The 22829-nt window shown below is 48.7% G+C and overlaps 2 protein-coding genes across 2 annotated transcripts in view; one reads left to right on the forward strand and one right to left on the reverse strand.

Moving 5' to 3' along the window:
• MYO15B (myosin XVB) overlaps positions 1 to 22427 on the forward strand; it is a 29671-nt gene extending 7244 nt beyond the window's left edge. The window contains exons 7-44 of the mRNA XM_061462021.1: positions 661 to 896; positions 977 to 1155; positions 1822 to 1894; positions 2338 to 2535; positions 2648 to 2727; positions 2905 to 3002; positions 3171 to 3258; positions 4655 to 4765; positions 4948 to 5042; positions 5631 to 5879; positions 6328 to 6424; positions 6723 to 6863; positions 7168 to 7357; positions 7484 to 7574; positions 8103 to 8325; positions 9888 to 10003; positions 10496 to 10555; positions 10789 to 10864; positions 11353 to 11471; positions 11726 to 11844; positions 12291 to 12432; positions 12567 to 12678; positions 13001 to 13158; positions 13434 to 13546; positions 13653 to 13716; positions 13957 to 14029; positions 14391 to 14467; positions 14836 to 14912; positions 15473 to 15603; positions 16203 to 16297; positions 17282 to 17359; positions 17649 to 17757; positions 17869 to 18017; positions 18407 to 18534; positions 19536 to 19669; positions 20133 to 20266; positions 21122 to 21262; positions 21496 to 22427. Coding sequence (XP_061318005.1) covers positions 661 to 896; positions 977 to 1155; positions 1822 to 1894; positions 2338 to 2535; positions 2648 to 2727; positions 2905 to 3002; positions 3171 to 3258; positions 4655 to 4765; positions 4948 to 5042; positions 5631 to 5879; positions 6328 to 6424; positions 6723 to 6863; positions 7168 to 7357; positions 7484 to 7574; positions 8103 to 8325; positions 9888 to 10003; positions 10496 to 10555; positions 10789 to 10864; positions 11353 to 11471; positions 11726 to 11844; positions 12291 to 12432; positions 12567 to 12678; positions 13001 to 13158; positions 13434 to 13546; positions 13653 to 13716; positions 13957 to 14029; positions 14391 to 14467; positions 14836 to 14912; positions 15473 to 15603; positions 16203 to 16297; positions 17282 to 17359; positions 17649 to 17757; positions 17869 to 18017; positions 18407 to 18534; positions 19536 to 19669; positions 20133 to 20266; positions 21122 to 21262; positions 21496 to 21555 — 4614 coding nt within the window. The 3' untranslated portion in view covers positions 21556 to 22427. The remainder of the gene's footprint in view (positions 1 to 660; positions 897 to 976; positions 1156 to 1821; positions 1895 to 2337; positions 2536 to 2647; positions 2728 to 2904; positions 3003 to 3170; positions 3259 to 4654; positions 4766 to 4947; positions 5043 to 5630; positions 5880 to 6327; positions 6425 to 6722; positions 6864 to 7167; positions 7358 to 7483; positions 7575 to 8102; positions 8326 to 9887; positions 10004 to 10495; positions 10556 to 10788; positions 10865 to 11352; positions 11472 to 11725; positions 11845 to 12290; positions 12433 to 12566; positions 12679 to 13000; positions 13159 to 13433; positions 13547 to 13652; positions 13717 to 13956; positions 14030 to 14390; positions 14468 to 14835; positions 14913 to 15472; positions 15604 to 16202; positions 16298 to 17281; positions 17360 to 17648; positions 17758 to 17868; positions 18018 to 18406; positions 18535 to 19535; positions 19670 to 20132; positions 20267 to 21121; positions 21263 to 21495) is intronic.
• Positions 1 to 22829, reverse strand: part of ARHGAP44 (Rho GTPase activating protein 44) — a 239099-nt gene that overhangs the window by 118693 nt on the left and 97577 nt on the right. The gene's annotated exons all lie outside the window — the stretch shown is intronic.

Genomic DNA, 22829 nt, shown 5'->3' on the forward strand with positions numbered 1-22829 from the left:
AAAAAAATAAAAAAATCTAATGACATAATGGGGTGAAAGAAATTACTTTGTCTGAAGGGTGAGAAATATAAATTACAAACGATACTAAGATGCTTATATGCATAGGCAAGGAGATGAATCATTGCTTGAGTCCGTTGAGATGCCACATCTCATACCATTTGGTATAATATTAACTACATCAAAGTCTTTTCAACATTCAGTTGTTAGTGTTTCTTCATGTATGGCTCTCTCAGCTTTTCACAAAGCTCAGCTAAGCATCAACTTCTTTTTCACAGCTAGACAGCCTGTGGGCTCAGACACAGTAACAAAGAGCCTACAGTAACTTGCTTTTGTGCTTGAACTCTGCCTAAAGAAGGCGAAGTATTTTGCCCAAGAACAAATTCTGAGTCAGAGGCATACCTAAGAAGAGGCTGAAGTCAGCCTGACTTTTTAGCAGGGTTCAATCTCTATGAACATTGCCCCCAGATTCCCAAAACTTGGGTGATGCACAAAACCTGAGAAAAACTCAGATCTCAGTCTGAGTGTTGGCTGCTCTTCTTAGGCTCACAAACACACTGTGTCTACAACCCAACTAGGAACTGAATATGTCACCTTACAACACAGTTTGTGACCGAGGTTTACAGCCAGAGCTCTCTCTCTTTTTCCCCTGGATACTTCTAGATTTTGCGGTTCATTGGTGACAGGAATCTCCATGGCTGGCAGGAGGTGCTTCTGGGCAACTACATTGCTGGGAGAGGTTTGAATAACGTGGCTCTGCGCAATGAAATCTTCAGTCAGGTGGTTGCCCAGACATGGAAAAACCCAGACATGGAGTGCAGCCAGCGAGCATGGGTCCTGATGGCAACTTTGCTGAGCTGCTTTGCTCCTTCCCCAGCACTGGAGAAGCCACTGCTGAAGTAAGGAGGAGAAAAGACCCGGCTAAGCTTTCAGTAAGGTTGAGATGAGCAGTGTGTTAAATGCAGTTGTCTTGTCCTAGATTTGTGTCAGATCATGGCATGGAGGGCTACAATGCTGTCTGCCAGCGCAAGATCTTGACAGCAGCACAGTTCACAGAGACAGACGCTACGGTCTCTCGGGCATACCCTCCCACTCAGCTGGAGTGGATTGCGAACCAGAGGAAGGGGAAGATGGTGCTGGATGTTCATACCTTTAATGGTAACTCGTGCTTCTGCCCTTCCGTGATCTTCTACACCCTAAGGACTTTTCCAGTGCAGAAATGAGCACTCAGGAAATCCTTCCCTCAGCTTAGTAAAGTGGGAGCAGAACACCGATTGCTTCTGCCTGGTACAGCCAGCGGGAGTACAGGCATCTGAATCGAGACTCAAAACTCCCAAAGTCTGGGCCTGGTGAGACCTACTCAGGCTGAGGGATGAGATTCTTCTGAGTTTGTGCCCCTCTTAACAGAGGGTTGTTCTGGTTGTGTATCTCTGTGAGTCCTGTTATCTTTTACTGCACAGCAGCAACTGCTGCCATTGTTACAGAGTCTTTCTGCCTTTCTCCCTTCTCACATGTGGCTTATGGTGCCTCTTGAGTGATCTCTGTGAACTGAATGCAGAATATCCCTACTCTGGCTCCTTGGTGGCCTAAGTGAACCAGGACACTACAAGGGTTTTCAACTGCCAGGTTGGAAATGCCAACCTGTGCCATCAAACAGTTATTCTGGATGTAAATGTGCTCTTGTAGCACTTCCATGTGTTTTCCGTACTCCTGTGGCTCCCATTCAGGACACCATCTGGGCTTTGCTTGCGTCCTGCTGAACTTAGGTGTTGCTTTGGGTCCTGCTGGGCAGGCTGTGTGTACTAACATTCTTTTCTGTGCTAGAGGAGAAGTTCTCAGCTGAGGTGGAGTCCTGGATGACTGGGGAGCAGTATGCAGGCTGGATCCTGAGTGCAAGGTACTGCCAGAGGATGGGAGAAGATCTGGGGGTGTGAAAGAGGCTGTCACTACTTCTAAGGTTCAGACTGGTCAGGGCTGCAGGTTAGAATTTAAATGGTTAGCTGTGGAATAGCCACTCTTTTACCCACTCCAGCTTGTCATCTCCCCTTCACCCTTCCATCTGTGTGCATAAGCTGCAGGTCTCTTTAGAACAATCACTGGCATGATCTGTCAGAGCAGCTTCAGAGAAAAAAATGGCAGAAAGAAAAAAAGAGGCTATATCTTGAGCAATTCTAGTTTTTTCCTGGCCCTGCACACTTAATAGTTAATTCACACCCTAAATTATAACAACTTAAGCCAGGACAGACAAGGCAAGAAGAAACCGAATCCAATGTTTTCCTTTCTCTCTCTTTCCCCTGCCTGCCTGGACATATTTTCTCTCCATGCTTTCCCTGTTCCCAGGGGCTGTGATAAGAAGTCTCAAGGGTGGTCTATCTCCATGTTTACTGGCAACACATGGCAGGACCTGCTGGGCTGTGACTTTGTGCTGGACCTCATTGGAGAGATGGAGGAGCCCAGCAGCCCCTCTCAGTCCTCAGCTGAGTACCCCATCACTCCTGAAAGGGACAGAAGTTTCCTCCAGAACTCTGACCTGGCTTTGTAAGTCACCTAATGCTCCCATCCCATCGCTTGTGGCCCTGTCGCCAAGTGGCTTGTCTTTCTCTCAGCACTGTCCTCTGTACCATTGTCATGTCATTTTCCTCTTCAACAGAATCCCTCCTGCTCCAGGCATCCAGGCACCTACCTTCCCACCACCTAGCCTGCCTCCAGAATTCAACAATCTCCATCCAGGTAAGCTCTTGTCCAGGACTGCGGATGACACTTGAAGGGCCAGATCAGGGCAGAGGGTGCTTCTTCTTGATGTAGAGCAAGGAAGGTCTACACTCCGAAACATGACTGTCTAACAGGGACTGAAGGCAGGGGAATGTTCCTTACCTGCCTTGTCACCAGACTTCTCTCTGCTCTTAGATCCAAGATTCAGAGATGACCTGAGGACCTCTGTAGGCTTGGATCACTATGTGGATGATCTCTTCAGCACTGTCCTGCAGCAAGGCTCCAGATTGCCAGTAAATCCCTCCATGTTCCCTCTTAATTTCTGAGGCATTCCTGCCCCTATGTCCCCCTCAAGCATCCCTCTGCCTATTTACTCTGCCTCTGCACAGCTGAGACATGCTGGCTATCTCTCTGTGAAGTCCATCTCTCCGAGCTCAGATAGTTGTCTTGTCTTGATGCAGGATATGGAGAACAGGGAGATTCTGACTGGACGCCTGAAAGGAGGTGGGAAGATTGGACCCACACAGAGAGGAATCTTTCCTTCTACAGGTCTGTGAGGGGATGGGGACAGCTGGGAACATCTGTGGGACTTCAGTGAGCACAAGTGAGGCAGTCTCTTAAATGCTAATATTGCATGGGCTCAGATGATTCATGAAGAGCATGGGTCATTAGTGTAGGTCATTAGAAGCTGCACTCCTCACCACCAGGTGCTCAAGACAGGTGCTTTGGAGAAGGTACCACCTTTTTCTGCTTTTAATTTCTCTCTCTAGTTGGTCTTGGGGTCAAAGCAACAGGTAGCTTGTTTCTAACCCAGGCCACCTCTTCCCAAGGCGAACACTCTTACATCCTGTATTCACTTTCTATTCACCTTGTGCATTCACAAAGTAGTTGCTGCCTTTCTCAGGGAAGGTTTTGATCTTATTGCTTCCTTATAGGCTTTCCCATCATCTCTAGTTATTCCTTAAGTTAGTAAGTCTTGAACTCTACAGAGGTTCTGGTTTGTGTGTTTGATTTCTTTACTTTTGCTCATTTCTGTGGTGCTAAGACTCAGACGTTTTTAGTAGGGTGGAGTCAAACACCAAGATATTAATAGCACTGAGAAATCCGCACGTGTAGGAGCACAGCCAGTGGTTTCAGGAAGATGGGCTATGTCCTGTTCTGATCATTACTGAGACTGGGACTGGTTTTGGCTATTGTAGAGGCTCCAGGGCATGACAGGCTCTATTACAGATCACCAGCCTGAGGCCAGGTAGCTTGTAGCTACTTAGATCAATGAGGAATGTGAAGATCTCTCTGTGGCATTCTGGGCCATGCTCACTGGCAAGGACATCATGATTAAACAGACCTATGCTGTGTGCTGACTCACTCCTAAAACTAATCTCTGTGCCTCTTCTTTAGTCGGCTTTGCCCTCAATGGGATTTCTGTTTTGTGGACTCATGTTGGACTTGACTGCTGAGAGCAGAGGAATTCCTTTCTCACCACTGTTCCTTCACATAATACACAATGCCATCGAGGCCACAGCTTACTGTTCATTCATCCTTGCTACATGGTGTGAAGAGTCTGATATGGATGTGGCAGTCCCAGAGATATTTGCCCATCCCTCAAGAGAAGCCCTTAGCTATAATCATGCATAGGCAGGAGTTATTTACATACTTAGTCATGAAAGATGGTGGTGTCCTAAGCTAGGCTGCAGAGGCAGAGACTGCAAAGCTGCTCTTGTAAAGTCTGGCAGACTACATGTTTCTCTTTACTTTCCTTTTTCCACCTGAGTTTTGATGTGTCCTGCTGTGTGTGAAGAGCTAAACTATTCAAATGTCCCAGTAGTTAGTGCATGGGGAGAGAACAAGAGGCACTCAGCCTATGTGATGTGCTCTGCAGGACTGATCAGGGCTTTCTCACCTGCTATTCCCCAAAAGCACTGTGCTTATGGTCTTTTGCCTTGAGGCTTTTCTGGAGTGACTCAGACACCAGTTTACCATCCCATGCCTTCCATGATGGGGATGCCAGCAGCCATGCCTATGATGCCAGCAGCTGCTGGGATTGCACCTATGCCAGGTAAAAATACAGTGTTTCAGTAACTGTACAGGGTAAGAGACTGGAAGGGTGGGTGTTGTAATGGGGCCTTGTGCATTCATATATCAGTCAGTGCACAGAGAACACTCAGCTCTGGGCTGATGCTCAGCCACTGTGGGGAATGATTGCCTATGGGCTTTTGCAGACGTGTGTGTCTTCCACAGCCATGGTTATGCCCCAGCCTGTGGTTCCATCTGTAGATCCCAACCAGTTAGCAGCACAACAGCAAGCCTTTATCAACCAGCAAGCAATGCTCATGGTGAGTGGAAGGGGCTGGCTGGGAGAGGGCCAGAAATGGGGGCAGGAAAATGCACTGGTGAATGTGCTGGGAAAAGGTTCACCATGCTCTCCTCCTGTCTTAAAGCTCTGTAACACTCTGCTCATGTGCTGGGGGTTAGCTATATAAAGTTGGGATGATTTAAGACTGAAAACTGAGAACCCCCGTTTTGTCACTTTGTGTACCTGGGGACACTGGGGTACCATATGTGAGCAGGGAAAAGAGAAGGCCCCTAGAAGCCTCAGCTGTAATTCCCATGTGTTTTTAAACTGGAATTTGCTACAGATGCAGATCCGCAGTGTTCCGCTTTCTCTACAAAGCCTTGTGAGTGCGTGGGAGTCCCAGGCTGCTCTCACTGGTAGCTGAGTCTTTGGGATGTTCTTAGGAGCTCTGAATACTTGGCTAGGTGGGAGCAGACTCCCTGGCCATGCCTTGTCCATAATACTGGGAAACTTGCAGTTGACTATGTAGATGTTCTGTGATTACCAGTGAAAGAATGGGACAGTCTGACTGCTAGCTGGTGGTTTTGTGTAGCCTAGAGCTCATGGATGTTGCAATTCCTTCCTCCAGGCCCAGCAGATGACCCTTCAAGCCATGAGCATTTCCCAGCAGCAGCAACAGCAGCAGTGGCAACAATCTCTTGAGAAATCAAGGCCAAGAGTCTCAAGTTCACCACAAGCCCAAGCCCCAGCTCCAGCCTCAGCCCCAGTCCCAGTCCCAGTCCCAGCCACTTTCCCAAAACCTAAGAAGACTCCCAGCAGCCAAAATGCTGCTCCACCACCAAAGGCTCCAGAGCCACCAGCTAAGGAAGAAGAACTAGTATGAGAAACAAACTAGTGATGAAATTGGTTTGAATTTTATGATTTGTGTTTACTCTGCTTCCTTTCCAGTGTGAAAGTGGTTTGGCAGAGAGCAGAGCAGAGCCATGCTTACCTATCATACTGAGGCCTTTCAAACTCTGCTTGCTGAGTCTTTAAGACACAGGATCAAACCTTGGTGGCCTTGGTTTGGCTGCAATGTTGGCCAGTTAATTCCCCAAATTCATCACTCTAAGTTCTTTATCTTCTGGCAAGCTGTCTTGGGCCTCTAACATGCTCCTCTGTCTCCGGACTTAGTTGGTGATTCCTTGGGTCAGAGACTGACCTGAGACAGTCCCAGATAGGGAGTTCTAGATCAGATCTTGCAAGGAAAGATCACCTCTGACCTTAAGGGCACTGGAGGTATCTCCTGGCTAGTGCTGACTAACCACATTGTGAACTGCTTGCAGGTTTATGACTACACGGAAGACCAATTCTCCAGGAGTGAAGACGATGACTATCCTCGGGAAACCTTCCAGCAGAAAAGAGACTATTTTCAGAAAATGGGTGAGTATCTACCACTCTGGGAATTTTACTCATCCCTAGCATAACAAGGAACTCTTTTCTCCCTGTGCGCAACACAGCAGGAGCTGAGTGCAGCAGGAGTTTTGCATGCCTGCTCAGCTGGCTACAATTCAGGTTGTGAGGTGCTGTGTGGCTGGTTTTCTAGAGGTTTTGGGGATTCTGACTGCCACACCCCACTTAATTCTAGGCATCTGCTGACTGATGCAAAGGTGGGAACTATGCCATCAGTGTTAGGTTTTGGCTGCAGGTTTAATTAATTCAGATCCCCCTTTCTATGTAGGAGAGCAACAGATCCGTGTGAAGAAAGTCAGTCCTTCCAAAACCTGGACCCCTCCAGCAAATCCCCAGCCAAAGCAGGAGGAGAAGGAAGAGGAGCAGGAGGAGAGGAAAGAAGAGAAGCCTGGCCCTAAAACAGAGGCAGGTAAGATGCTGTGCAGTGGAGACCCAGGCAAGCTGACAAACAGAAACTTTCCAGGAGCATCAGGCCAGGATATAGCCAGGGGAGGAAAGGATCTGGCTCATCTGTGAGTCTGCATCTTGACTAGAGAGGATAGAGACAAGGCCCTGAGCTTTGGGAAGTGGGATCCCAAAATTCCAAAGGATCAAGGCAGCTCAAGGCCATGACCAGTTAGCTTTTGGGTGTAAGAGAGGGAGCTTCAAATAAGATAAAGGCATTTCTCCTGTGTTTTTGCTGGTCTGTTGGTTAAAGCTGTTATCCCCAACAGCTTCTGCTCCACTTTTGCCACCTCCTGAGCCAAAGCCAAAACACCAGACACCAAAAGTAAAGAAGGAGCCACCAGTAGTGAAGGCTTCTGGCCCCGAGTTGCGACCTGCACCCAGCCGGGAGATCCGCAACATCATCAGAATGTACCAGAGCCGGCCAGCCCCCGAGCCCCAGCCCATCGAGCCTGTCAGGTGAGAGCAGGATCCACCCAGCACACAGGAAGGAGATGAGTGGGATTATATCCCACTGCCACATGGCTCCATTGTGGCCCCAAACCCTCTGCAGCCCCTGTAACTGTCTTCCTCATTTCCTTCCAGGAAAGTATCTAAGCCATTTGTGAAGAAGAATGACCCCAAAAATGAGGCTCTGGCCAAGCTGGGAATGATGAACCTCCCATCTCCCAAATCAGTGAGTTCTTTTCTCTATGGTCACCTTAAGACCTCAGCAGAGAGTCTGTGTATTCAGTCTCCAAAAAGTTGGGAGCTATCTGGTAGTGCAGCATCAGCCAGGTAATGTCTTCTTAGGTTACTAGAGAGCTATGAGCTCTTACCGCAGTGCTGCTAACCTAAACTGGGTTTCAACCTGTAAAGTTGCTTGAGGTCATGAAGAAAAGGCTCCTGGAGCTGCAAGTTCTACTGTGGTATGTCTAAATCCTATCTGGAAGCAGGCAACTCGTGTTCCCCACATTTGGCACCAAGGTCTTGGCCCATTAATGTCTTTTGTCCCCTCCTTAACTGGAGGCTTTAATCTCAAATACTTGGTTGTCTGCACCTAGATTTGATTGATCTTCCTCTGTTTGTAGATGGTATGTTGATTTAAAGGTCCTGCTCACACAGATCTTTCTCCCAGGGTTGAACTGCTGCCCTAGAGATGACTTAAAAGGACAGCACAGTAATGCAGAGAATTACCAGGTCACACGGTTTTGCTGTCTTGCAGCCATCCCCACTGCCACAGGAGAAGAGACCACCTCCACCTCCCAAGCCCAAGCCTGGCTCAGCTTCCAGCTCTATCAAGGAGAAACATTTGCCTCTCCTCTCTGTCTTCAGCCAGGGGAGTACCCCACCAGGTTCCCAGGCCCCTCCTGCTCCCCCTCTTCTCCCACCATTGCCTTCTCCTCTCTTGCCTGAGACCCCAGGCTGGCAGGAATCCACAGGGAAGGGTGAGTATTGACTTCACCCAAGTGCCATTTGGTAGCAGGGGGGGAAGGAATGTGGTTGTGATCAGCCCAGTGGCCCGACAGAGTCTCAGCACATGTTCTGTCACGGGGGAGCTGCCTGAAGACTGAGTGGGGTGTCTGAAATCAGAGACTGTCATAGCTCCAGTCTGGCCCAGTAACCAGTTTGGCACTTCCCAGCTCAAACTGTTCCCTTTCTTCCCTGCGCTGTGCAGGACATCAGGCACAGAGGATGAAGCAGGGGCTGGGCTTCTCTGAAAAATGCAGCTCAAACCAGAAAGGACCTTTGGGCTACAGCTGTATCAAGGTCCACTTCTCAATATATTTTATTGCTTACCTGAAGCATAATTACTTTATCAAAGCTGTAATTCAATGTACGAACTTTAGACTAGGGAGGAATTGGAATCTAGGTATTGTTTTACCTTCTAGAGCCTCTGGAGGGTCCTTACAGACAGGCTGAGGAATGAAGGAGTATTCTGAGGGCAAATGAGAGTCTGGAAGGCCTTAGACATTGTCTATGAAGTCATATGAGGGGTGTCTGGATACTGCCCACCTAAAAATGGCATAGCTAATGCTTCTCAGCAGTAATTTGACAGTGTTATTCAGTCTTCAGGTTTGCCTCTGAATTTCAGTGGGAACCTGGAGCCATAATTAATTTTATGTTTTGCTGCTATTTCGGATACATATACCAATGTATTTCAAGCTGTTTAAAACTCTGATCAGCATCACATTTTATAACATGTAAGGAACAGTCAGCCAAACACATTACTGAAGAACTCCACCCTGCAGTATTTTCCTTGGTGTTAAAGACTTTGCATGATTCATTCCTTATCTGGCTTAGAAAATATTTCTTTAGGAAGTCCTGTGAAGGTAAATCAAAGTAACTGGATTAGCCTGAAAAATTTCTACATGCTTTTGAATAGGAACATAGAAGCAGCTGAACTGCTGCTGCATAATAGTGGGATCTGTTACATTTCTTGGCTAGGATCTCTGGAGTTTTGAAAGTTGGAAGTGCTTAAATGAAGACATTCTTACCTCAGAAAGCAATTCCTTTGAATGGTTGCCTTCAAACTGAGCCTGTCTTTAACAGCTCTCCTTCAGAGAGAAAATCCACTGCAAATCCTGGATGCCTTGAACCAGAACCTTACAGCCTGCAAGCTCAGACGAGAACTTTTATGTCCTTTTGAAACCTTTCACAGCCTTTTTATAATGACATAAAGTGAAACTTGCATCCTCAACCTTAAGCACAGGGGTAGTATTTTGCCTGGGATCCTGTTTGCTCCCTGTCTCTGGAGTATTCCTATTATAAACAGTGAACTTCGTGGCTTATACAGCAACTATACATGCTATCAGATATACTGGTACTCACATAGCATCTGTTTTGTGCATGCACTCACATTAGCTGATCACTGACCTTCAAGAGGGTTCCTACCAGTAATCCTCAGGGATAAGGCTCTGTATGCTTTCACTTGGTATGTCTTTGGCAGGTGGAAAGGTGACCCTGTGGTCTGCAAATCCCATCTTCATGGCTCTTTTTTCTCACACAGACTCTGCTGTAACAGTAGCAGAAGATGATGGTATCAAGACCCAGTTGTACAAGCTCACTAGCAGTGTCAGCTTTTCCTATGTCAAGCCAGCCTGGAAAATCTTTCTGCGCAAAGAGGTACAATTCACTAGCTGAGGGCTGGCTACGGGGGGAGGAAACTGGTCCCAAAATAATTTTTTGTCACAGGCACCCAGTGTGACATAAGAGCACAGAGACAGGAGTCAGAAGCATGGGGATCTCATAGGGGATCTGGGTCCTGCTCTGCCTTACCGACTCTTGTGTCTCAGTTTCCCTACCTGTCCTTTTCTTTGTCTGCAAAGCACTGAGAAATCTACAAATAAAGTAAAGCTGTTGTTACCTGGTGTTTTCCTGTTAAAATCGTATGAATGGGTTTAAAATCAAGTATTGGAGAGTGCACTGAACTGACCAGGGTACATCCAAGGGTTTCACCACTTTATTACTTGTCCTCCACTCCTGGCCCTTCTGTTCACATTCAGCATCTCTTCCCTGCCTGGCCTTGGAGATGAACTTGCTTCTCTCTGGGAAGCTATTTCTGCAACATCTGTAAACATCTGTAACACCACTGTTGTCTTTATCCTCCTCTTGTAGGTGTTTTACCCCAAAGAAAACTTCAGTCACCCTTATTGTCTGAACCTGCTGTGCGAACAGGTATGTACTGGTGTGTGACTCAAGGCCTGTTGTCTCTCTGGTGTCGAAACACTCCATAAATACATTGCATGTGTTGCCATCTCTTCAGCATCTCTACTGGTGCTAGTCCTTTCTTCAGGTCCATCCAGTCAAGCCCCTGTTCACTCCTTTCTGAAACTGTTTAACAGCCTCAGATGCTCCAAGACAAGATGTGGCCTTTTCAGCGGAAGCCTCTCTGTTTCCTTCCTTTGCAGATCATACGTGACACCTTCTCTGATTCCTGCTTTCGCATCTCCAGGGAAGAGAAGCGCAAGATGAAAGATCTGCTGGGTAATTAACAGCCCCATCATTCCTGTGCCCATCCCAGCTATTGGTTTGAAATGGGAAACTTGCCTCCAAGCCCCTTCAGGCAGGACTTAGGGCAGAGGAGAAATGTTTGTCACTGAAGCAAGAAAGCACATTTTTGTGTGCTGTGTAGTGCAGTGTAGGAATGTTTGCTTAATTCCAAATGGCCAGAAAATGGCCTTGAAATTTCTCAGAGCCAGCAAGACTTATTTCTGATGTGTTTATTGTGGGGAGAAGGAGCTGAGACCCAAGGATGGGATTTTGAGTTGTCTCAAAACACAGTTGTCCTCTTTGACAGGAGGCGTGAGAAACTAGTAGTAGACTGATGTGTGCAAGCAATGTAGTAACCTTTCACCTCTGCATATTGTTTGCTGTAATCGCCAAGGGGGGGCTGGTGGGAATGAGGCCCTGGGCAGAGAGAGACTTGGCATCTTTGTCTTGCTGAGAAAGTATCTGCTCTGTATCACTGACAGCGGAGTTCCGGGTTGGCAATGATGTCCAGTCCATTCAGGAGGATGGGATAAAGAAGAGGATTGTACTGGCTGCTCGGGATAACTGGGCTAACTATTTCTCCCGCCTTTTCCCAGTTCATGTGAGTTTTGGTCTTCTCACCAGACGCTGGGCTTACTTTAGCTGAGGAGCTCTAATTCACCCAGGATCTCTTTCTGTCTTCCTGCCTGGCCACACATCACTCATTCTTCTGTGCCTTCTGTACTTTGCTGGGTTTGGCACCACTGTCATCCCAGGGCTTCCTTTGTGATACATGTGGCAGCATCTTCTTCCCCTGCTGCATCCTGTCCGTGTGGGATGGAGCCTTTGATACTTGCTCCTGCACTTTCCTTACAGGGTGAAAATGGAAGTGATGTCCAGATCCTGGGTGTTTCTCACCGGGGCATACGGCTGCTGAAGGTGATGAAAGCAGCTGGTTATAATCCTGAGCACTTGAAGATTCTTTGCAGCTACTGGTGAGCAAAAGGGCACTGGTTGCTGCAAGATGATAATTTGTCACTTGTAGGATGCTTTCAGAGTGTTAGGGGGCAAATTGAACAGGTCAACTGAAAATTCCATTTGTGCTGTACATTATAGGGATGTCCTATCCCAGTTGTGACTCACTGACCCTCCTTCTAATGAGTTTGGCTTTTCCCTTTCCTTCCTTCTTTGTGCTTTACTTGCAGTAAGTGAGTGCTGGGTCTGCACAGTCAGCTCCATGCGTGGAATAAAGGTCAGGGTAATACAGTGAAAGCCATGAGCAGCCTATGGTCCTATTTCAGTAATACACTACTGGTGGAAGGCCACCCTTGGAGCATGCTGAGGCCTGTCTCCATCTCAGTCCTCGGAGCGAGCTCCCACCCCCATGATCTGCCTCCCTAGCTCTGTCAGAAGGAGTCTGAGCATGCTGCTGTGTTCTCAGCTTTGCAGATGTGCTGTCAGTGGAACTGAAGGGCAGTGATACCCTGGTGTTCTCTCTGAAGACAGAGCAGCTCTTGTTGAGCTCTCCAAAGGCTGCGTGCATCAAGGCCTTGGTGGAACTCTTCATGCAGGAGCTGAGGCAGGTGAGGGAGCAGGTGTGGTGCAGTAGGGAATTAAGGTGGTTTCCCACATGGACCTGACAGGGTCAATGGGATGACATGGTCTGAGTCCTTCACATCCTGGGGATGAGATTTGACCTCATTGCTTTTTTCCCCAGGATACCAACTATGTCATTGCTCTGCACAGCTACATTGTGGATGACAAGAGCCTTCTTAGCTTCAAAAAGGGTGACCTCATTGAGTTACTGCCCATGCAAGGCGTGGAGCCAGGTGAGGGAGTTTGTCGAGATTGGCAGGAAAGGTGGGGACTGGGTTCAAGGGCCTGTTGGACCCATGGTGCTGAGCTCTATGTGCTGCTGTCAGGTAAATCAGAGGAAAACATTGTGTTAAGGGCTGGCACAGTCAGTCTTAGTTCTGCCATTCTCTAATCACAACCCTCCTTGTTCCAGCTGCCATAGTTAAGAGGAACGTTACCTTAGGCTGTGGGAAACCCTGGTCAGTCTGACGCTCTTCTTTGCCAGCAGAATGCTTCACTGCTTGTTTCTCTTTGTAGCTGCAGTGACTCCTGACTCTTCCTCCACTGCTTCTGCAGGCTGGCAGTTTGGCTCCACTGGTGGCCGCTGTGGTATTTTCCCTACCAGCCTGGTGCAATTGGCTGCAGCACCTGACTACCTCAGCACCAGCATGGACAGACATGGAGGGCTGTGGAAGAGCATGAAGTATTCCTCAGAGAGCAGGAACACCAGCAGGGTGAGTTGTCTTTGGGGAACTTCTAGGGGATACAGCCGGGTGCTCTGGGAGGTGCTGGGTTTGGTCTGTGGTCCTGGTAGCATCTGGTAGCATCCCCTCAAAGACTGGAGGGAAGACTACTTAATCCTTGCAGATGGAGACACTCAAATACTATTATAGTGGGAGGGGGAGGCACTAAACACAGACAAGGTCTTCCCAGTGCTGCAGGTGAGGAGAATATGCACTGCAGTTCCTCAGCTAACTTCTTAGGGTGGATTTGGTGCCTGTCTCTGCAGAGTTCTGCTCCTAGCCTAACATCAGAACCTGACAGCACCATGTTAGTTGCTGCTGGTGATCGTTATACCATGCTTGACTTTGCCACAACCTACTTCCGAGAAGCTCAGTCCATGTGAGTAGGCTGTCGTCCTTCCTGAACAGGCATACCCACCTGTCTGACCCACCAAGCCACTTCTGGGGATATTTCTTGGATTACATGTTCCCTCTCCTCTATCTAGGCAGGGACTGAAGGCGATGGCTGCTGAAAAGAAGAGTATAGCTCAGCTGGTCCAGCACACCAAGGTGAGCCCAGTCTTTCCCCATGCCTACAGTCAGAATCCCAGCTCCAGCATTGCCTCTAGCTTTGTCCTCACAACAAAAGAGCAGAGGGCAGATCCTTGGCTGCAGTCTCTGGAGAAGTGTAGGTGCCTTCTACTCTTGAGTCCTGCTTGCAACACACTGGGAGCTTGTGTCTTCATGAAGCCTGCAGCGCAGCTCTGTGTGATCTGCCTCCCCCGTTTACCCTTGTATTCTGCCCTGCAGGTCCCAATCCAGGAATCTTTGCTCCAGTACTCTGATAGAGAGCTCAGTGAGCTTGCTGCAAAGAACTTCAAGAGTGAGTACCTCCCTAAGACACAACACTAGAGAGGCTGGAGCCAGGGTGGCCTTGATGGGCCACACATAGGCATCACAGGGCCCAGAGTGGGGAAGGAAAGGTGTGAGAGCAGTGTCCCTCCTAAAGCATTTCTGCAGTTAGTAACTGCTGAAAGCATCCCGTCAAATGTGCTTTGCCTTGAGTGCAAAGTGTCCAAGAACACACACTGCCTGGGCTGATGCCCCACCGACTTCACATGTCCAGTGCAAGCCCCAGAAAAGCCTGTGGAGCAGGAAAGCTTTCAGGGCATTTTCTAATCTACTACCTGCCCCATGGCAGGATCACTTCTGCTTAGATCTAAATGCCAGCCTTTGCCTTGCAGCTCTGATGCGGTTCATGGGAGATCAAGCAAAACTCAAGAACCAAAATGAGGTTGAATGCGTCTATGAAATCCTTCAGGTTCGTGACCTTTCCCCAGGCAAGGCACTCAAGCACCAGTGGGAATGAAAGGCCGTGCTTGGAAGGGAGACAAAAGGGAGAGCCATAATGCAATCTCCTAAATGAGAAAGGGAGCTGAAACAGAGAGGCTGATTAGAAACTATGGGGCAGAGGGGTTGCAAGTAAATGGTTTCCCTGGATATTGCTGTCTGGGATATCACAGCTGGGATCACAGCTTGCCTCTTCTTCTCTGGGCCTAGGTAGCACCAGAGACCAGAGGCTGCAAAGCCCAAGCTTTAAGCCAAATTGGCAGAGCTCTGAAGCTGAGAGATGAAGGGCACAGAGATGATTTGAGGCCTCTGATGCTGTCTTTTCCTCTCTGAATGCAGCTGTGCAAGGAGAAGGAGAGCTTGCATGATGAGGTCTACTGCCAGGCCATCAAACAGGTCACCCACAACCCTAACCAGTGAGTACAAGCACTGTCAGGAGGGGAACTGTCTGCCTTGCTTCATGGACACCAGGGCCGGGGGCAGGCTGCTCACTGTTGGAGTATGTTCTCCAGGTGCTCAGATGCTGGGGATTAGCTGAACACTCAGGAAATGCAGCCAGTCACCAGCTTTGGCACTTTCACTTCAGTGGAGATTTGTCTTTATATCTCTGGCTGCCAATATATTGGGGCACTGATAAATATTGCTGGTAGCTCCTGGTAATGGTGCTGCTCCGAGCCCTGATTTCCTCATCAAAGTCTTTGGGAACTGATACAATAGTTAGGAACTGGCTTGACCCTCACACCTCCCTGCAACAGGGCAACAGTAGCATTAGAGCAGCCTTGATTGTTCCCTTTCTTTGTTTGCTGTTAGAATAACTGAGTCAATCTCTTCCTCAGCGTAAGGAAACTGACCAACAGCCACCACCTCATTTTCTGCCACCTGCCATAGGTGTTCAGAAGGGCTGAGGCTCACTTTGAGCTGCTTGGAGCAGGAATTGTCCTGTTCCAAGGTGCCCATAGATCTTTCTGTTCTGCAGGGAGAGCGTGCTGCGTGGTTGGTTGCTTCTAAACCTGCTAACTGGGTACTTCCTCCCTTCCAACATCCTGATGCCCTATGCCACCAAGTTTCTGCAGCTAGCCAGCAGTGATCCATCTAGTACACACCATGGTATGATTGTTTCTGTGTCCTGTAAAATAAATGTCTGTCCCCTTGTTACTAAGGCTGAGTGGTCAAGGAAAGAAAACAGGATCCAGGCAGGGACATAGTCCAATGAGAAAATCTCCCTTAGCCTGTTAGGCAGGAGACATGACAGGTACTGAGGAAGCTGAGCCTGCAGGCAAGAGTCTGCTTTGTATCTCTAGTCTTCCCATTGCATCTTCACCCAGGCAAGGTAAAACTGTGTCTCTGAGGCTTAGCTTAGCCCTGTGGCTTAGGCCCAGTTTGACACCTAGACCATGGGGGAAAGCCAGGCTGTGGTCTTCCAGAATCGTCAGCTGGGAGGTGTTTGGATTGGAGTCTTGCTAGAGAACAGGTTCTAGTTCTCCCATCCTGTCATTCTTCTGTACTTCTACTGCTCTGGAGGCTGTCTGGAGCTGGTCCCTCATGATTTGGATGTGTCCTGGCAGAGTGGAAGATGAGGTCAAGTCTCTTTGCTCTCCTAGCAGCAGCCCTGAGTTAAATTCAACACAGGCAGGATAAGCCAGCATCATAGGAGATAATGCGTAATCCTCTGGTTCAGCACATGAAGCTTTTTCCTTTTCCTGCAGAAATAGCTAAGATCTGTCAGAGCAACCTGCGGAAAAATTTCATGTACGGGGGCCGTCGCCACCTTCCCTTCCCTGTGGAGATGGAGGCATTGCTGGTATTGAGGGGCAGAGAAGTGGGGTGCTGGGAAGAGAAGGAGGGCAAAGGCTTCCCACAAGAATCCCCTGCAATGCTCCAGGCTTGGGGAAGAGTGGTTGGAAAGCTGCTCGGTGGAAAAGGACGTGGAGGTGCTGATTGATGGAGCTGACCATGAGCAGTTTGTGCCCAGGCAGCCAGGAAGCCCCCAGCATCCTGGCCTGGATCAGCACCAGTGCGGCAGCAGGGCCAGGGCAGGGATTGTGCCCCTGTGCTGGGCACTGGTGAGGCCGCACCTCGAATCCTGTGTTCAGCTCTGGGCTCCTCACTGCAAGAGAGACATTGAGGTGCTGGAGTGGGGCCAGAGAAGGGAATGGAGCTGGTGCAGGGCCTGGAGCACAGGGGTGATGGGGAACGGCTGAGGGACCTGGGGGGTTCAGTCTGGAGAAGAGAAGGCTCAGGGGGACCTGATGGCTCCCTACAAGTGCCTGACAGGAGGATGGAGCCAGGAGGGGCTGGGCTCTGCTCCCAGGGAACAAGGGATGGGACAAGAGGAAACGGCCTCAAGCTGCACCAGGGCAGGTTTAGATGGAGCTGAGGGACAATTCCTTCCCCAGAGGGTGCTCAGGCATTGGAACAGGCTGCCCAGGGCAGGGCTGCAGTCACCGTCCCCGCAAGTGTTCACACAGCGTGGGGACGAGGCCTCAGTGCCATGGGTTAGGGGTGGCCTCGGCAGTGCTGGGGAACGGTTGGACTGGATGAGCTTAAAGGGCTTTTCCAACCTGGTTGTTTCTATGATTCCCAGGAGGTGCCATGGGCATTTTTGCAGCAGTGGTTTGTGTTCCAAGAGAGGAAATAAAGTGTGTGTCTGTAAGACGATTGGGAAGTGCAATGCCATAGAATAGGCAGGGATATGGGCAGTAGAAGGCTGAGATGAGGAGGAAGATAGAATTGTGGGGCTGATGGGATCCTGCTCGTTTTGCTGCCTAAAGACTGTCCTTTGCAGAAGGGGCGCGGTGCCCGCCGGCTGGTGATCCTGCTGCCTGGAGGTGTGGAATACCTCACCCGGATCAAGACATTCACTGTGAGTTTTCTGCTTTGAATTTCTTTGTTGATGTGGAACTCCTTTATCTGTCAAAACCTTGGGCTTGGCCTGCGCTTCCCAAAGTGCTGTGATTGTTTATTTACTTCCTAAGAATCCCTGGAGCAGCCTATCTCTGCAGGACCTGCACAGTGACTCATGCCGCTCGCTTCTTTGTGCAGTGAGCAGAGCCATACTGCTGCCCTCCAACAGGCCCAGTATGTCTAACTGCTCTGGGGCTGCATTTGGCTTGCCCAGCCATAGGATTTTTTTGCATCTTTCACTGTTTCAGGTGGCCAAGGAGCTCTTGCAGGAGATCTGTGAGCAGATGGGGGCAGGTGAACAGGAAGAGATACAGGAATTTGTTCTTTTTGCCAGCAGGAGTGACAACAATAATCTCGGCAAGTAAAGACGAGCATCTGGCTTCTTTCTTACAGCAGTTTCTCTAACAGGGAGAACCATGGCTACTGTCACCACACCATGAGTGACCCTCTCTCTGTGTAAACATGTAGATAAAATGGTGAGGCCGATAAGACCAGAGGAGTATCTTCATGATTACCTGCTGGAGGACAGTTTGGTCACTGTGAGTTTACACAGGCTCCTCTGGAGGACACCTCTGCACTTTGAGAACAACATTTATATAGATGTCCATTATGGACAGGTAAGCAGCAAGACCAGTGTGTGCACCTGGAACCTCCCTAGCAAGGCTCCCTAGCAGGGACAGCATTAGTGACCAGGCCCTTGGGAATATCCCAAGAGGGCTGAAGAAGCAGGAGGGCTTTGGCTGATGGGCTGTGTATGCTGTTTCTGGGAATGACCATTAACTGAAGCTCTGGATGCCAGGAAGGCAATGTGCCTGTAGCCCTAGCCTATGAGCTGTCCTGTTCCAGACAAGGATTGTGCAGTTCTGCATGCTCTTCCTGAGCTCAGAAAGCCTTCTCTTGTGTGTTACCAGCCTGAGCTGGATGTGCTGCCAGCAAGGCACTGCCCAGACCTGCCTATACCTTCTGGCAGGTTTAACAGAGGCCTCTCTTCTGTGCTGTCTCTCAGATGCAGTGGGATTACCTGAATGAGAGGATGCTTTTGAGCTGTAGTAAAGAAATGGAGATGCAGGTGGGCATTTTGGCAATGCTCCAGCACTGGGCCAAACCAGAGCAGCAGAACTCTGCTCTCTCCAGGTATGTCTGTTGCAGGGTGGGTCTTTATCTCTAGTGGCTGTTGGCATAACAGGGGTTAGGAGTGGGTGGCTGAAAGTATTCTCTGGATAATGAAGGAATGGACAGTTCTGGAGAATATAAGCTACTAATTGATGTCACTTTAGTGACTGACTCCTGCTGTTAGTCAGGGAAGTTTACCTCCTGCTCCCACTCTTAATGCTGACTGTCTCTTATGCACATTTCTTTTTGTGGCTGCTCCTGAGCTGAGGGTCATGAGGGTTCCATGGACATTTCTTTTGATTGCCATGTGTTTGTAATACCAAGGAGGCAGTGCATGAGCTTATAATTGGGATGAATGCTCCTTTGCTGTTTCTCACAAGTGCCAGACTTACCAACCTAGGGCACCTGAAATCTGCAGTGAGCTGCCTAATGGGAAGGAAAATGTCCCTGGGCACTGGAAAGTGTTTGTCCTACAGTCCTGAGCTGTGTTTTCACAGTCCTTCCTTCCTGTACCCTTAAGCACTTTGACTCAAAGTCAAGGTAATGTCTACACCAGATCCCCTTAGAGCACCAGCAGCAGGAGGTAATGGCATAACCCTGCTGGGCATGGGGAACTCTGCTTTCTGTAGTGCTTTGGATGCGCAGGAGCGAGACAGGGCTTGAGTAAGGTGGTGTTCAGCTGAGATTGCCTAAGAAACACCCCTGGTGTTATTCTATGCTGCAGTCCTTGCTTGAAGAGCTCCTGTTGATTCCAGAAAGGAAGGACCTGTTTCTTAGTGCACTAGTCAGTGGTGCATAGCTGTCTGCTCTGTGGGAAGTGCTGGTCTCACTCTCTCTGATGTTTCCTTACATGTTATCCAATGCAGACACAACCTGTTCTGCTCCTTCCCTCTCCCTCCACCCATGCCCCCAGCCATGCAATTGAAAATTGTTGCCACATCCCTCCCCTCTCCTTAATCCCCCTGGTGATCCTTCAATTTTAGCTGGGCAGGGGGTGAATTAGCATCTGCTTGCTGGCACAGGGAAGAGCTGAAGGAGTACACACCAAAGACCCTGCAGTCCTACATCAGTCCGGAGGTTCTGCAAAACCAAGTTGACATGCTGCTGAGAACCAGGCAGCCCCTCCCGCCAGTGGATGCAAAAATCCAGTTCATAGGTGAGGAGATAACCAGACCTGTTTGAGATCTTGATGTAAGCTGCTCTGAATACACTTTTGGGACAGCTCATGAGGTTGGCAAGGATCTTTGAAGCCTGGAATGGACTGTGACAGCTTCCCCCTGCAGATGAGCACTTGTTCCCAAGCATGGTGATCACAGTTAGAAGTTCCACTGCTTGTACATATGTCCACAATAGATTTTAGAGCTCTGTACAAATTGTGTTTTAATTAATATTTTGGTTGCATATCTGTTTTCTGATAGGGAAAGAACGGGGCATCATTGCAGGCTGTTGAGAATTTTATTGAGTATCAGCAGCTGAGGGGAAGGGAGGGAGAAGTTGTCAAGCTCACTTTTTAATGCGGAAATGCTTGGGAACACTTGCAGCTTTTGACCACCTTAGTTAGTGCAGTAGATTGCTGCCTGGAAGCTGCTGCCTGAAAGCCACTTATTTCTTTCTTACAGAACATGTGATGAAATTGCCTTTCTTTGGGTACACCATCTACTTTGTCGAGAGAGTCAGCGATGACACAATCTCTGTGCCGTGTTTCTTTGGCGTGAATAAAGAGGAGATCATTGTGGTAGACAAGACCAGCCAGGTATGCTAGACAATTCCTCCACAGAGTCCAGACCCCTGATGTCTGTCAGATGTTAACTTTGACTTTTAGAAGAACTTGTGCAGGGAGAGACTGTATCTACCTGTATCACAGCCACACTAACAGCCCTAGCCCAAAATGAGTAATGAGTGGTGGAACAATTACTAATGCCATGTACTTACTTTTGTAAGTACAGTGATCATAGAATCACAGACTGGTTTGTATTGGAAGAGACCTTAAAGCTCATCCAGTTCCAACCCCTGCCACAGGCAGGGACACCTTCCACTAGAGCAGCTTGCTCCAAGCCCCTGTGTCCAACCTGCCCTTGAACACTGCCAGGGATGGGGCAGCCACAGCTTCTCTGGGCACCCTGTGCCAGCACCTCAGCACCCTCACAGGGAAGAGCTTCTGCCTAAGAGCTCATCTTAGTCTCCCCTCTGGCAGGTTAAAGCCATTCCCCTTGGCCTGTCCCTGCAGGCCCTAGTCCAAAGCCCCTCTCCAGGTTTCTTGTAGCCTCTTTAGGCACTGGGAGCTGTCCTATGGTCTCCCCTTAAGGAGCCTTCTCTTCTCCAGCCTGAACCAGCCCAGTTCTCTCAGCCTGGCTCCAGAGCAGAGCTGCTCCAGCCCTTGGAACACCTTTGAGGCCTCTTTATGCTGGGGGCCCAGAGCATGATTCACAGTAAAACCAAGTGTAGGTCCCATTCCTGCTTGTCCCAGTCTTGCAGCACTGCCCTCTGCTCCAGTCCTTGTTTCATCTTCCAATAGGCTCTTGAGGTGAATCCTCCTTAGGGATAATCAGACGGTTTTATTTGTAAGGACTGTACCCGAGGGTGGGCTGTGGCTTTTCTTCACACCCAGGCAGTCTCCTGCATCATTCCACTGAAAGAGCTGCAGAAGATGCGAACTCTGAGGCCTCTCTCTGATGGTGGGCTTCCTGGCTTAGAACTGAACTATGGCTCGGCTGCTAGCCCCAAGACTATGTGGCTTGAACTGTCACAGGTGAGATCACCCTGGACCCCACAGCAACTCAGAAATAGCCCTCCACTGTCCAGCTAAGCCTCTTCTGTCCCAGAGGTGGAAGAGGCACTGCATTTCCCAAGCCCCAAAGTGCAGCTTTGCCCCAACATGTACCTGATGTTTACTTACAGAAAGTGATTTATGGGAATACTTAATCATGAGAAGCAGACACTTCTGGGTCAAAGAATGACTGATGCTGATTTGTGTTTTGACAGGCTAAAGAAATGTATCACACAATTGTTGTCATCCTGGATAAAACAGAGTTGCATCACTAGAGCCTAAGAGGAGAACGACTAAGAACAACAGCACTGTTTTCTGTTCTTTGAGCTTGTTCAATGTTTCCTGCCCTGTCATCTGGAGGGGGACTCTTCCAAAAGACATCCGCAACCTCAGACAGCTGCTTCCTAAGACTGCTACCACCGTGTTTGCTCATGGACTGGAACATAACCTCACCCCTCCTGACCTGCCATTCAGTCCCCAAGTCCTCTCCCTTGAAGTAATGCGTGTGGTGGCTACCTAGACCACAAAGACACCCTTTCCACACCACTGCTCTTCCATAGCCTGTTTCAATGTGAGCAGATACAAGTAATTGCCTGGAAGAGTGTGGAACTCCTCTTTTTTCCCAATTAATTAACATGAGCAAAACCTGATCTTTGCTATAGATTTATGTAGCCTAATGGACAGCTGAGCCTATGACATGACTGCACTAGCATTTTCCATAGGCCAGCTTGTTCTTTGTATTGATATGCAAGAGGCCCTATAGCAGGGTTTGTGAAGCAGGAGCTTGTAGAAAGCATCATAATTGCAAACCATGTCACTGTTAATATACAATTAACACATGCTGCAGCACAGATAGAGATGTGATGGTAAGACAGTTTATTCTTGATTAATTTCTTATTGACAACTATATTCATGTTTCCCTCTGCTATGAAGAAGTGTCACGTCCATGCAGCTGTCATACTGAAATGATAGGGCCATGCCCATAGAGAAAGCATTTTCAAATGGAACTTTTACTCCAGTAGAGGAGTGTGTCCTGGGTTGTACACAAATGCTTAATTTATTTTTATTGCTACAGCTATCCTACTGCACTGCAGAATAGTGAACTTCAGAAGACTGCAATAAAATGATCACATGGAGATGTTTCGAAGCTCTGACATGCCAGACACAGGTTTATGTCTACCATGGGAAGAGTGACCTGTGGGTAACTGTCAAAGCTTGAGGAAAAAGTGGTTACTTGGCTGAGACAGGGATAGATGTTGGGGCTCTCCATGCAAGCCATGATGCACAGCTAGGGCTTCTTGCTGGTGAGCTGATGTCAGCCTCTTTCCTGTCAGGAACTTCCCTTCATGTCCTGCTCACTGTGGCGTCTTCCACCCTCCCCATTCAGCAGGTAATGTACCACAGTGACATGAAAGGAAAGAATAGAGAAGACAGATAGCCCAACATTAAATTAGCCTTATTCCTCTTCTCTTTCCCTGAGCTTTTGCTGCCTTACATAGAAGCACAACTTATCTGGTTAGAAATGCCTGTCATTGTGATAAAGAACTTG

The sequence above is a fragment of the Pezoporus flaviventris genome, unplaced genomic scaffold (assembly GCF_033815535.1).
Source record: "Pezoporus flaviventris isolate CSIRO_AGI_PZ_B2104156 unplaced genomic scaffold, CSIRO_AGI_Pfla_v1 ptg000034l, whole genome shotgun sequence".
NCBI classification, from domain to species: domain Eukaryota; kingdom Metazoa; phylum Chordata; class Aves; order Psittaciformes; family Psittacidae; genus Pezoporus; species Pezoporus flaviventris.